Below are 13,206 nucleotides of genomic sequence, written 5' to 3'. Positions count from 1 at the left end.
CTGCCTGACCTGTTGAGTTCCTCCAGCAGTTTGTTGTTGCTCCAGAATAAATCAAACTAGTCAACATTTAATAGAAATAGTACTACGTGTGGAGAAGTGAACTCAAACTTTAATTTTGTATTTTACAATGTGTATTTAGAAAATAATGCTGTTTGTTAAAGCAACACTCAACATAACCAACAAAAGCTACAAAGTAAGTGTTTTTTTTCTCTCCTCATTAGTATTTATGTAAACCAGTCTACAAGCATATCATAGCATTTTCTAATCTGGGCCAAAGTCAGGAGAAGCAAGCGTGGTGGATCAGTTCAACAACATGCTCACCCTGTTCTCAGCAAGTACATCAAAGGCAGCTTTCTGCAAATAAAGGATTGTTCAGTACACTGTGGAACAGACATCTTACCACAGAAGTAACTGATAGCTTCATATTATAAAGATCCAACATTCCAGAAAGCCTCTGAACCTTCATTATTAAACATTTACTACTGAATTCGGGCCTTGGGAGAACATGGATTAGTCAGTACGTGTGTTGGTTTTCATTAACCTGGTAACTGTTTCATCATTGAGCAGTAACATTACAAACGTGGATTAAAAGATGAAGGGTGCTGCTTGAGAGTCAAACACTACAACAAAAACATCAGTGGGTGTGAAGTACCACATTAACAAATGAGAAACGGTGACATGAACAGAACCTTTTTGCAATGTCCTACTGTTCCCAATACATCCCCTTTATGTCCTCAACTTCTGGCTCAATCATTTAACATCTTGCTATACTTCTTCCTCAGGAACATCAAGATGCAGAATTCTTAAAATTAAGAAAAAAAATGATAGAAGAAACAGTGTAATCCAGCTGAGACATCCATAAACCAAATTTCTTCTCTTCTTGATTCCTTCACACGTACGAACAGAAAACTCCCGTGTATTAGGATCAAGAAATGGACAGAATTAACTAAAATTTAATATTGAAACGACTAGTGAAGTGGTGCAATATAAAGGAATCAAGGTAAGGTCCATTTACCTGGGATTAACCAAACCAAATGTGGTTCCAATACACTTGAATGTTCAAGTATATAAGACGTAGGAACAGAATTACGAAATGCAAATATCATGTGTATAAATTTGGTCTCTTCTCACAATATACTGTACGTATCTTAAATTCTCTTGGAAAAAAACATTAAATTCTATAAGATTTGTTTAATTTATCTGCTTGAAATGTGGTCAAAGAAGATGGATCAAGTCACATTGATCAAAAAATAATTGATTACATACGTCTATCGAGAGAGATTGCTTTGAAACCTCTAATCCTGTCATAGAGTCCTTACTATTAGAACATTCAACACATTTTAATTTGAGATGTACCATGCATATGAAGCTTTTATGCAGTCACTCTGCAGGAGTTTCACAGAGTGATTTCAGTGTAGCATTACGATGAGCGCGTGAAATCCCCTTCAAAAGTCAAAGTTGCTTAGCAGTACGATTACAGATTTTATTCTAGCAAAATTTGAGTAACTTCTGCAATACAGTGCAGGTCAACATTAAGACCCATTTCAGACGTGTACTGTTTTCATTGACCCATGTCCCTATCCCAACTAGATGAAGACAATGGCTCAGTGATAATACATTGTGAATTAAACATAGAAAGGGAAAAGAGAAACTAAACTGCCCATTCCACTTAGAAGGAAAAAATCAGTAAGAGCAACCAACAGCTTACATTCTGAAAGGCCTAGATAGAGTAAATGTGGAGGGGATCAAAGTTCAAAGTAAAATTTATCAGAGTACATATATGTCACCATATAAAACTCTGAGATTCTCTTTTCTGCGGATATACTCAGCAAATCTATAACAGTAACTGTAAATAGGATTAATGATATAGAAAGAATATGGAGGACCACAAACTGTGCAAATGTAAATATAAATAAATAGCAATAAATAATAAGAGCATGAAACAATAAGACAAAGAATCCTTAAAGTGAGATGATTGGTTGTGGGAACATCTCAATAGATGAATGTAGTTATCCTCTTTTATTCTAGAGCCTGATGGTTGAGGGGCAGTAACTGTTCTTGAACTGGTGGTGAGAGTCCTGATACACTTGTACCTTTTGCCAGATGGCATCAGCAAGAAAAAAAAACATGGCCTGAGTGGTGAGGATCTTTGATGATGGATGTTGCTTTCCTATGACAGAGTTTCATTTAGATGTGCTCAACAGTTGGGAAGGCTTTATCCATGAAGTACTGGGCTGAATCCACTATCTTCTGCAGGATTTTCTACTCAAAGGCAATGCTGCTCCCATACCAGCCGTAACACTTCCCACCACACATCTACAGAAGTCTGTCAAGGCTTTTGACGACATGCTGAATCTCCACCCACTAAGGAAGTAGAGGCGCTCTCGTGCTTTCTCTGCAATTACATTTATATGATAGGTTCAGGACAGTCCTCTGAGATAGTAACACCCAGGAATTTGAACAAGTGGGTATTAGGGCCCAAGACTTGGAGATTACTAATTAGTTTTGAAGGGATGATGGTATTAAATGCTGAACTGTAATTGATAAAGAGCATCCTGACATATGCATCTTTGCTGTCTGTCCAGATGTTCCAGAGTTGCATGAAGAGCCAAGTTGCATGGCACCTGCTGTGGACCTGTTGCTCTGGTAGGCAAATTGGAGCAGTTCCAAGTTGCCATTCAGACAGGCGCTGATATGTTCAACACCAACCTCTCCAACCACTTCATCACTGTGAATGTAAGTGCCACTGGGCAATAAGTATTAAGGCAGGTTACCACGTTCTTCTTGGACTGAAGCAGGTGGGTATCACACACTGCCGAAGCAAGAGGTTTAAGATATCAGTGAACGCACCAGCCAGTTGGTCAGCACAGGTCTTCAGTACTTGGTCAGGTACCCAATCTGGATCAGATGCTTCCCTTGGATTCACTCTGCTCCTAGGTCATCTGATCTTAATACACTTATGAAGTGTGGTGTTGTATGATGTGGGTGATCATGGTCTTTGGCAATGATTGTTCTCGGCAAATTTCTCTTCGTGAGTGGTTTGCCTTTGTCTTCATCTGGGTAATGTCTTTACAAGACAGGTGACCCCAGCCAATATCAATACTCTTCAGAGATTGTCCGCCTGGCATCAATGGTCACATATCTAGGATGCGATATGCACCAGCTGCTCATATGACAATCCATCACCTGTACCCAAGGGTGCCTGCAGGCTAGCGGAGGGAAGGAGAATCTTACACCTCCTTTGGTAGAGATGCATCTCCGCCTTGCTACCTCCCTTATTATATGCAAAAAAAATCTCAAGGTATTCCTGCATTAAAAATGGATCTGACAGTGCAAAGACTGAGGAAGAGTTTTGATATGCAATGAGAAGGTGGAGCTGATCCAGCACAAATCGGGTTTGCACTGCTAAAAACCAGCATTGACTTGATGTACAAATTGTCTCCATCTCTACATAACCTTTCTATGAAGATAAGGCTCAACTTTGAGTTAAAAATATACATAAAAATTAAAAAGGAGGCATTGATAAACAGATCACTTTTGTGATGATGCAGGTGGTAAATTAAAACTACCAGACGTTGAAGTGCATCAGCCTACATGGAACACATTTGTGAACAGGTTCCAAAAGATTAAAATTGGCCTTGACTTAATGAATGTTTCAACACAATAAAGAATTGAGCTTCCATTTCCAAGCCTTGCATGCAAAATACATTGTATTTCATACTATTCAATAATGTATTCTGCCTGTCTACAAAGATACACTGATCTAAGATATGATACCTACATATCAAGGTAAAATAAACTCAAAAAGATTATTCAGAACTACGAATATAAATTTACCTACAGAAGAGATAAGAAAACAGTGTTAAAGTTCTCACCAATAATGAAACTTACCAGTTATAACTCCGTGATTCCTTAAGGCTTCAGCTGCCAAGACTGACTTCCCACAACCTGCCATCCCAGATATAGTAATCCACCCAGGCTCCTCTTTCAATTTATAGAATTCATTTCTGATGGTTTGCACAAGCTCTGGCCGATCAACTAATACAACAGGTCGTTGTGGTACACCACCTTCACATAATATAGTTTGAACTGTGGGAAAGGACAATTAAAAGCCAGTAAGAATACTTATGCACAAAATACAACAAAACTATTTAATTCATTCACTAGACGCCATAAGCAGAAATTGCTTTCCAGCATAATCATAACACTTTAATTTTCACTATAAATTTTTTTCCAATTCAAGCATTTAAGTATGTAAATTTAACAACTTAACAAAGACATTTGATATTCAAAGCAAAAACTGCTTAATCAATAAAACAGGCTTTGTAGACAGCCTACAGGGGAGAGGTTAACACCCTGACACAGTGGTGCCAAGATAACAATCTCTTCCTCAATGTCCAAAAAACAAAAGAGCTGATTGTGGATTACAGAAGGAACAGAGACACGCTTGCCCCAATCAACATCAATGGATTGCAGTTGAGAGGATGAGTAGTTTCAAGTTCCTGGGTATACACATCACTGATGATCTCACCTGGACTGTACACAATGGCTGCGTGGCAAAGAAGCACAACAGTGTCTCCTCCACCTCAGGCAACTGAAGTTCAGCATGAGCCCCTAAATCCTCAAGACCATCTACGGGGGCACCATCGATAGCATCCTCACTGGATGATGTATCACCGCCTGGTACAGAAACTACTCCAGCCTTGATTGCTGGGCACTGCAAAGGGTGCTACGGACAGTCTAGTGCATCTGTGGTTGTTAACTTCCCTCCATTGAGGACAGTTATAGCAGCAGGTACAGAAAGAAGGCCTGGAAGATCATTGGGGACATCAGACACCCCAACCATAAACTGTTTCAGCTGTTTCAACTGTTTCTGGCAAACGGTAACATAGTATTAAAGCCAGGACCAACAGGCTATGGGGCAGCTTTTTCTACAAGTATTAGACTTTTAAATTCACTTGTCTGTACCTTACAATGGAGTCATAACACAAAGATTTTTACTCCCTCGCATTGAGAGACGGATGTAAATTTTTTAAAATTCTAATTCAAATACTTGAACAGAAGTAGAAAGTTAGATATTTCTAAACTTAATAGAAATGTATTGTGCTCAAGGAAATGAATCTCAGGGTCCAGACTAAAGTTTCAGCAGGTCAGTATATTTTATATTGAATTGTATATCAAATCACTTACATTGAGAGTCAGGTACATAGAGAATGACAGCTTACTAAAGGTTAACTAACAACAAAGAAAACATGAATGAAAACAAATAAGGGTAAAAAAAAACGCCAAAGCTGGGAAGTGACATTGTCATTATTTTGATGATCTTTGATATACAAGTGGTTCTTTGCTAAATAACCAAAGTAGAGAGAGAGAGTAGTCATCATCATCATGTGCTGTGTCGTATGACGTGGGCAATCATGGTCTGCAGGATCATGATTATTCTTGGCAAATTTTTCTGCAAATGTGGTTTGCCATTGCCTTCTTCTGGGCAGTGTCTGTACAAGATGGGTAACCCCAGACATCATCAAAACTCTTCAGAGATCGTCTGCCTGGCATTAGTGGTCACACAACTGGGACTTGTGACATGCAATTGCGGCTAATATGACCATCTACCACCTGCTCCCATGGTTTCACTTCACCCTGCTTGGGGGCTAAGCAGGTGTTACACCTTACCCAAAGGTGACCTGTGGTCTAGTGGACGGAAGGAGTGCCTTACACCTCCTTTGTTAGAGATGTATCTCCACCCTGCCACACAGAGAATATCACAGCCAAAAGCATTAAAGCTGCAACAGGAGTAAGAATATCCAAAATTGACTAATAAGACACTTAAGTCAGAATTATTTTCTTCCTTTTTATATTTTATAAATGGAGTCAAGTTAAGAAAAGGGGAAGTACAACGAGATCTAGGTGTTCTTGTACATCAGTCAATGAAAGCAAGCATGCAGGTACAGCAGGCAGTGAAGAAAGCTAATGGCATGCTGGCCTTTATAACAAGAGGAATTGAGTATAGGAGTAAAGAGGTCCTTCTGCAGCTGTACAGGGCCCTGGTGAGACCCCACCTGGAGTATTGTGTGCAGTTTTGGTCTCCAAATTTGAGGAAGGACATTCTTGCTGTTGAGGGAGTACAGCGTAGGTTGACAAGGTTAATTCCCGGAATGGCGGAACTGTCATATGTTGAAAGATTGGAGCAACTGGGCTTGTATACACTGGAATTTAGAAGGATGAGAGGGGATCTGATTGAAACATATAAGATTATTAAGGGATTGGACACACTGGAGGCAGGAAGCATGTTCCCGCTGATGGGTGAGTCCAGAACTAGAGGCCACAGTTTAAGAATAAGGGGTAGGCCATTTAGAACAGAGATGCGGAAGAACTTTTTCACCCAGAGAGTGGTGGATATGTGGAATGTTCTGCCCCAGAAGGCAGTGGAGGCCAAGTCTCTGGATGCATTCAAGAGAGAGTTAGATAGAGCTCTTATAGATAGCGGGGTCAAGGGATATGGGGAAAGGGCAGGAACGAGGTACTGATTGTGTATGATCAGCCATGATCACAGTGAATGGCAGTGCTGGCTAGAAGGGCCAAAAGGCCTACTCCTGCACCTACTGTCTATTGTCTATTTCTGAGTTTTGCAAATGAGGTTCAATCCTTGGTGTATGGAGAATTAAATAATTTCAATCAGGTTAAGAAGGAATGTGATTCTTCTAGTTGTAGTCATCTCTAGCCTTGGGACAAGAAAGAAAAGTATGTTACTTCACATTTGAGGATATGACTTCCATTAAAAATACACAAATATCACCCTAGGACAGCAAAATTCAAAGTAAATTTATGATCAAAGTAAATACAAGTCACCATATACAACCCTGAAATTCATTTCCTTGTGGGCATACTCAATAAATCCACAGAATAACAATAACAGAATCAATGAAAGACTGCACCAGTTTAGGCGTTCAAGAGTACAGAACACAACAAACACTGCAAATACAAAAAAGAAAGAAATAATAATAATCATAAATAAGCAATATCAAGAGCATGAGATGAGATGATTGCTCTGTTCTTATATTGTCACTGAAAATCACCGTTTCTACATGAAAGCCAACATATGCAACAAAGCACATAAGAACTGGTATCAACAGTTGGCCCACCCCATCCTTGCTGACCAGAGGTGCCCATTTATATGACTTCTACCTTCTAGCACCTGGCTGCTGCCTTCCATCACCTAGGCTTAGAAGTGTTCATCTAGGCTCTGAATTGCTGTAAGCAACTCTGCTTCTCAACCAGTGTATTTCTGGTCCTCAACACTCCAAATAAAAAAAGGTTCTTCACAGGTCTCCTCTAAATCTTCTACCCATTAACATAAATCTACGTCCACTAGTTTTACGTAACTACAATTTAGGGAATAGTTTCTGCAGTCTACACTATGTATACCCCTCAATTTTATAAACCTCAAACCTATCTCCTCAACCTCCTCCATTTCAAGAAAAGAGAACCAATACTCTCCAGACTCTCTTCATAACTGAACATACATCCCAAGCAACATCTTTGTGAATCTTTTTTTCACCCGCTCAATTGCATCTTTCCAATAATAACCAGATCTACACACAGGACTCTAGCTGAGAATAAGATAAAACAGAACCTTATTGTCATTGCTCAAGACAACCTTTTGGTGCTACTCCAATCCGCGCTAAACAAATATTTACAATGCATGCAGTACTGTTTAATTTTTTAAAAATTCCATATTTACATGCAACAAGTGACTTTGATAGTCAATAACATTCAAAAGCCATTGGCAAGCCGGGGTGCAGCAATATTCAGCTGCACAACAGCCCTCGGGAAGAAGCTGTTTTTCAGTCTTACTGTCTTGGCTAAGATGTTTCTGTATCTCTTAGCAGATGGCAGGAGATTGAACAGAGTGTCTGGGATAGAACCGACTGTTAATGTTACAAGCACACCATAGGCATCGAGAGTTGTAGATTGTCTCCAGGTCCAGTAGCTTAGTCCTAGTGATGTGCAACAAAACCATCCATTTTGCCAACATATCAATATCAAAATGTAGTAAAAGTCTACCCTTCATACAAACAACAAATCCCCCAATTTACCATGCCTTCTACAACCATATCCAAATCATATACAGTGAATTCTGGTTAACTGGGACATTTTGGGACCAGTACATTTTACCATGCCTTCTACATCCATATCCAAATCATATACAGTGAATTCTGGTTAACTGGGACATTTTGGGACCAGTACATTTTACCATGCCTTCTACATCCATATCCAAATCATATACAGTGAATTCTGGTTAACTGGGACATTTTGGGACCAGTACATTTTGGCCTAAATAAGCAGCTGCCCCATTAGCCGAAGTCCCAAGGTTTAGTTAAAAAAGCACAAAAAAAGACAAACTACCATTTAACTGGGTAACAAATTACGAATTTAAATGAAATACAGAACAAATTAGAACACTGGTAATACGACGACAGAAGTACAGAGGGTGATTTTAGATGCACATCATATTTTTACTGAGTTAAGTATTGTATGTAATTAGTTTTGCTACAATAAGTGTATGGGACATTGGAAAAAATGTTGAATTTCCCCATGGGGATGAATAAAGTATCTATCTATCAGACACCTAGTGCAAATAATGGACTGCCTTCATACAGTGTTGTCAATGGTTGCATCTTCAAAACCTTCATTTTCATTGTAATGTTCAAGGTGATAGTCATACCTACAAGTCCCTAACTTGTTGAAGCTATGAAATAGTTCAATTTTCACTCCCAGCCATTGCTGGCATCTCCAAGCCTGAATGCTTGAAACAGCAGTGAGCAAACCAGTTCTGAATTGTCTTACTGCTTATTTCTCACCAACTATCGGTCACAAAAATCACTGTTCATTTGAACACGAACGTCCACCACTGACAATATTCAAAAGCCGTTCACTCTAAGCATGTAGTGTCTAATGGTCACAAAAGAACACACAACAGATGCTTCTTAGGAGCTGCTCAGCAACTGTCTCCTGTCTCAATTAAATGGCATAGTGTCCCAAGTAAACAAAGGGAGCCCTGCTAATTTTCTTGATTTGCTTTTGTTCTTTTAAGATTTATCCAAAATAAGTGGCTGCCTAATTAACCAATGGCTCAATTAACCAGAATCGACCATATTATAATTCATATATTATAAGCAGCCCGAACCCAGCACCAATTCCTCTAGAACACTACAAGTCAGGACATCCAATCATCAAAATAAAACCTTCCTCTGTCTCCTATCGCCAAGCCAATTTTGGGTCCAATTTGCCAACTTGCTCATATCCCATTGACCCTAAATTTTTGGACATGTCTCCCATCTAGGAGTTCATCTAAGCCCTCACTGAAGTCCATATAAGCCACATTAACTGCACTGCTGTCATTCATATTCTTCCTGACTTCATCAAAACAAAATCAAATTATTCAAACAAGATCTGCCCTAAACAATGCCTTACTATCTCTGATTAGTTCCTGCCTTGCCACTAATCCTCTCCCAGTGAGTTTAAAGACAGCCCAAGATTCACTACCATCTGAGCCATATGCCGATCAATAGGAAATGGATTAACTGAGTTGTACATTCATATTAATAATTGCAATGTTTGAAATTATAAGAACCAGAAATATTTGACCCTTGCTTTTGTTCCACCATTCAGTGACATAGTTTAGCTCCCTAACAGCACTATGGGTGTACCTACACCTCAGGGACTGCAGCAGTTCAAGAAGGCAGCTCATCACCACCTTCTCAAGGGCAACTGGAAGGATTGGGGGGGGGGGGAGAACAATAAATGCTGGCTTAGCTTGCGATGCCCCTATGCCGTAAATGAATAAATTCTTTTTTAAAACTCCACAAGAACGGTGAACATTTCAATGAAATTACCTTTTTTAAAAATACTCAAGAAAGAATAGGGCTAGTTTGCTAGCCTCTCCTTATAGGCCAATCCCTCCATCTCATCTATACTTAAGTCGTTGTCTTCTTCTTCTATTTCTGGCAGTTTAGACGCATCTAGGCGTATTACTGCCCTCCGCAGGATGTACAATTAATTACAGAATTTAAAGAAACTCAAATTGTCAAATATAAACTAGTCGCACATAGAAACAGAATAATAAACTTTTCAATCAGATGGTGGTTCTCTTGGTGGCCAAACAAAGATTTAATAGAAAAACAAAATACACTTAAGTCAGATAGCCTCTTGAACAATATTCTCCTTTCAATTTTATATCGATTACAACTCAGCAAAACATGCTGAACTGTCTCTGGACTACCACAGTCACATAATCCAGTTGGATGTTTTCCTATTATCTTTAAGTAATAGTTTAGCCCACAATGCCTCAACCTAAGCCTTGGTAATTTCACCATATCTCTATGATTTAAAGAGTAACCGTCTGAGACCTTTTTAACTAGAGGGTGACTAGAAAAGAAATGCCTTCCCTTTAATTCATTTTTCCAATCCTTTTGCCATTTCTTCTCTATGCCTTTTTTTTTATCCTACTTCTCAATTCTGCTCTGCCTAGGGGTATTCTAATTCCTACTTGCCCGCTCTGTAAGGAAGACTTTGCAATGCCATCCACAATTTCATTTCCCTCCACCCCAGCATGCCCAGGTATCCATGTAAATCCAACTTCACAACCCATCTGCCCTACTCTAAACAAAACCAAGAGAATCTCAATAACTATGTCAGGATGAGCTTTTGATTTATTCCCTTTTAAAGCCTCTAAGGATCCAAACAGATGATGGTGGCGAGTCTTCCATCCACCACAAGGCCCAGATTGCTAATAATTCTGTTGCAAAGACAGAAACACCATCTGAAACCCAGTGACCAATCTCAACTCTGAGTTGAGACATGTACATCCTGCCTTACTGCTCTCTGGGTCCACTGAGCCATCAGTAAAAATCTTCATACAAGATCCCCACTTATTATTTAAATATTCATTTATGATCGACGCTGTTGAAATTGCTCTGCTTCCTTGAAGCTAAAAAAGGAGGAATAGGTCTACTTCTGGCTCTGGCAAAAGTCAAAAAGGAATGGGTGGCAAACAAATTTGGTCAGCTATGTCTTCCTCAATCAGTTTCAATTTCACAGCCCAGATATTAACCAAATGTAAAAATGGATATCTTTTAATTTTACTTTGGCGCTCCGACGTCTCCTGCAAAAGACATTTTGATGGACAGCTGTGATTGAAGCCATTTAGTTTTACCCAATACTGCAGGCCCAACTTAACTCATCTTAAATGTAGAGGCACTTCTCCCATCTCCACACATAATGCAGGGACTGATGTTGTTCTGAAAGCTCCACAACAGAGTCTAAGTGCTTTGAACTGCGCAGTGTCTAATTTTTCAAGCACTGACGTAGCAGCGGAATCATAAGCAATACAACCATAGTCAATAACTGATCTAATCATAGCTAGGTATATTAAGTACATAGTTTCCCACCCTGCTCCCCAGTCACATCCAGCAATACTTTTCATAACATTTAAAACTTTCTCACACTTTCCAATTGTTTTATCCATATGAACCCTCCAAGTAAGACTTTCATCAAACCAGACACCTAAAAACTTACATACCTTGACTCTTTCTAATGGAGAATCATATAGACACAATTCACAATCAGGAATCTTTCTTTTAAAGCCAAAAATCATTTATTTAGACTTAGAAGCAGAAATCCTGAAACCCCATTTGTTTGCACAGTTTTCAACTGATCATAAAGCCTTTTGTACCTGCTTTAATACATACTTGGCATTTCTTCCTCTTTTCCAGATTGCACCATCGTCTGCAGACAACGATTTGCCAAATCCTGTCCCTAGCTGCTCAAAGATATCATTTATCATGACATTAAAAAGAACTGGACTAATGACACTTCCTTGAGGAGTACCATTATCTATTTTAACTGACTTGGAGCTTGTTCCGCCTATTCTTACTTGAATTGTCCTTTAAAAAAGAAATCTTTGATCCAATTAAACATTCTACCTCTAATTCCCGCATCTTAGAGTTTAATTAATAAACCATCCTTCCATAGTGAGTCATATGCTCTTTGAATATCTAGAAATACAGTTACCATTACTTCTCTATTTTGAAACGCCTTTTTAATATCATGATCTAAAAGGGCAATAGATTCCATTGTTGATCTTCCAGTTCTAAAACCATTTTGATAGGCAGCAAAATGTCCCTTATTTTCTAAAAAATAAACAAGTCTGTTGGCGACCATTCATTCCATAGTTTTACAAAGCACTGATGTTAAAGCTACAGGCCGATACGAATTAAGACTAGACACGTCTTTACCTGGCTTTAAAACTGGAACTACCACTGCATGCTTCCATTCTACTGGTAATTTTCCTTCTTTCCACACTGAAATAAACAGAGCTAGCATTTCTATTAATACAGAGTCATCTAAATGCTTAAGCTATTCATAACACAGTCCATCCCTACCAGGAGAAGTGTTTGAACCTGATCGGACAGCTTCCTGCAATTCCTTAAGGGAGAAAAACAAATTCATGGAGCTGTTATCATCGAAGCTACTGTCCAATTTCCAACTTTCCTTTAACATAATTTCCTTTCTCAAATCACCTGGCTTACTAGAACTGTGTAACGCTTGGAACACCTCTACAAACATATCAGCCTTTTCCTTGTTGGTTACAGCTTCAATATCTCCTTCCAGCAAAGCTGGGATAGATGGTCTTCTATATATCCCTGACATTCTGTGAATGATCATCCATAGCTGCTTTATAGGTATCTCAGGGACCAGGGTTCCACAAAATCTTCTCCAATTATCCTTCTTTGCATTTTTAATTACTCTCCTTGCTACTGCTCTTTCTTTTTTATACTCCATAACATTATCTAACACTGGGCACTTTCTTAATTTCCTGTAAGCTCTATTTCTGTTTCTTACTGCTATATCACAATTTTTACTCCACCATGGAACTAATGCTCGAGCCTTAGGAACACTCCATAGCGGAATATTCAACTAAGCAACTTTATGAATTATAGAACAGAGGGATTCATTCCACTCATATATGGAGCCCTCGCTATCAATCTCTTCTATTATATCCACAGCTTTCTCCTGGTACTCATCCCACCTGGCCAATGAAAAATTATACCTAGCAGCCCTCTCCTCAACTTCTACTATCAAATTTCTACCAAATCTACATAATATAGGATAGTGATCACGTCCTAGTGTGTACCTGTCCATAAC

General features: G+C 39.0%; 1 protein-coding gene across 3 annotated transcripts in view; it reads right to left on the bottom strand.

The window, feature by feature from the left end:
* Positions 1–13,206, bottom strand: part of apaf1 (apoptotic peptidase activating factor 1) — a 240,293-nt gene that overhangs the window by 206,356 nt on the left and 20,731 nt on the right. For all 3 annotated transcript variants that reach the window (XM_073066284.1, XM_073066286.1, XM_073066285.1), the window contains exon 4: positions 3,892–4,089. In XM_073066284.1, coding sequence (XP_072922385.1) covers positions 3,892–4,089 — 198 coding nt within the window. The remainder of the gene's footprint in view (positions 1–3,891; positions 4,090–13,206) is intronic.

Source organism: Hemitrygon akajei, chromosome 14, assembly GCF_048418815.1.
Source record: "Hemitrygon akajei chromosome 14, sHemAka1.3, whole genome shotgun sequence".
Classification (NCBI taxonomy): domain Eukaryota; kingdom Metazoa; phylum Chordata; class Chondrichthyes; order Myliobatiformes; family Dasyatidae; genus Hemitrygon; species Hemitrygon akajei.
This window is presented reverse-complemented; position numbering and strand designations above follow the sequence as displayed.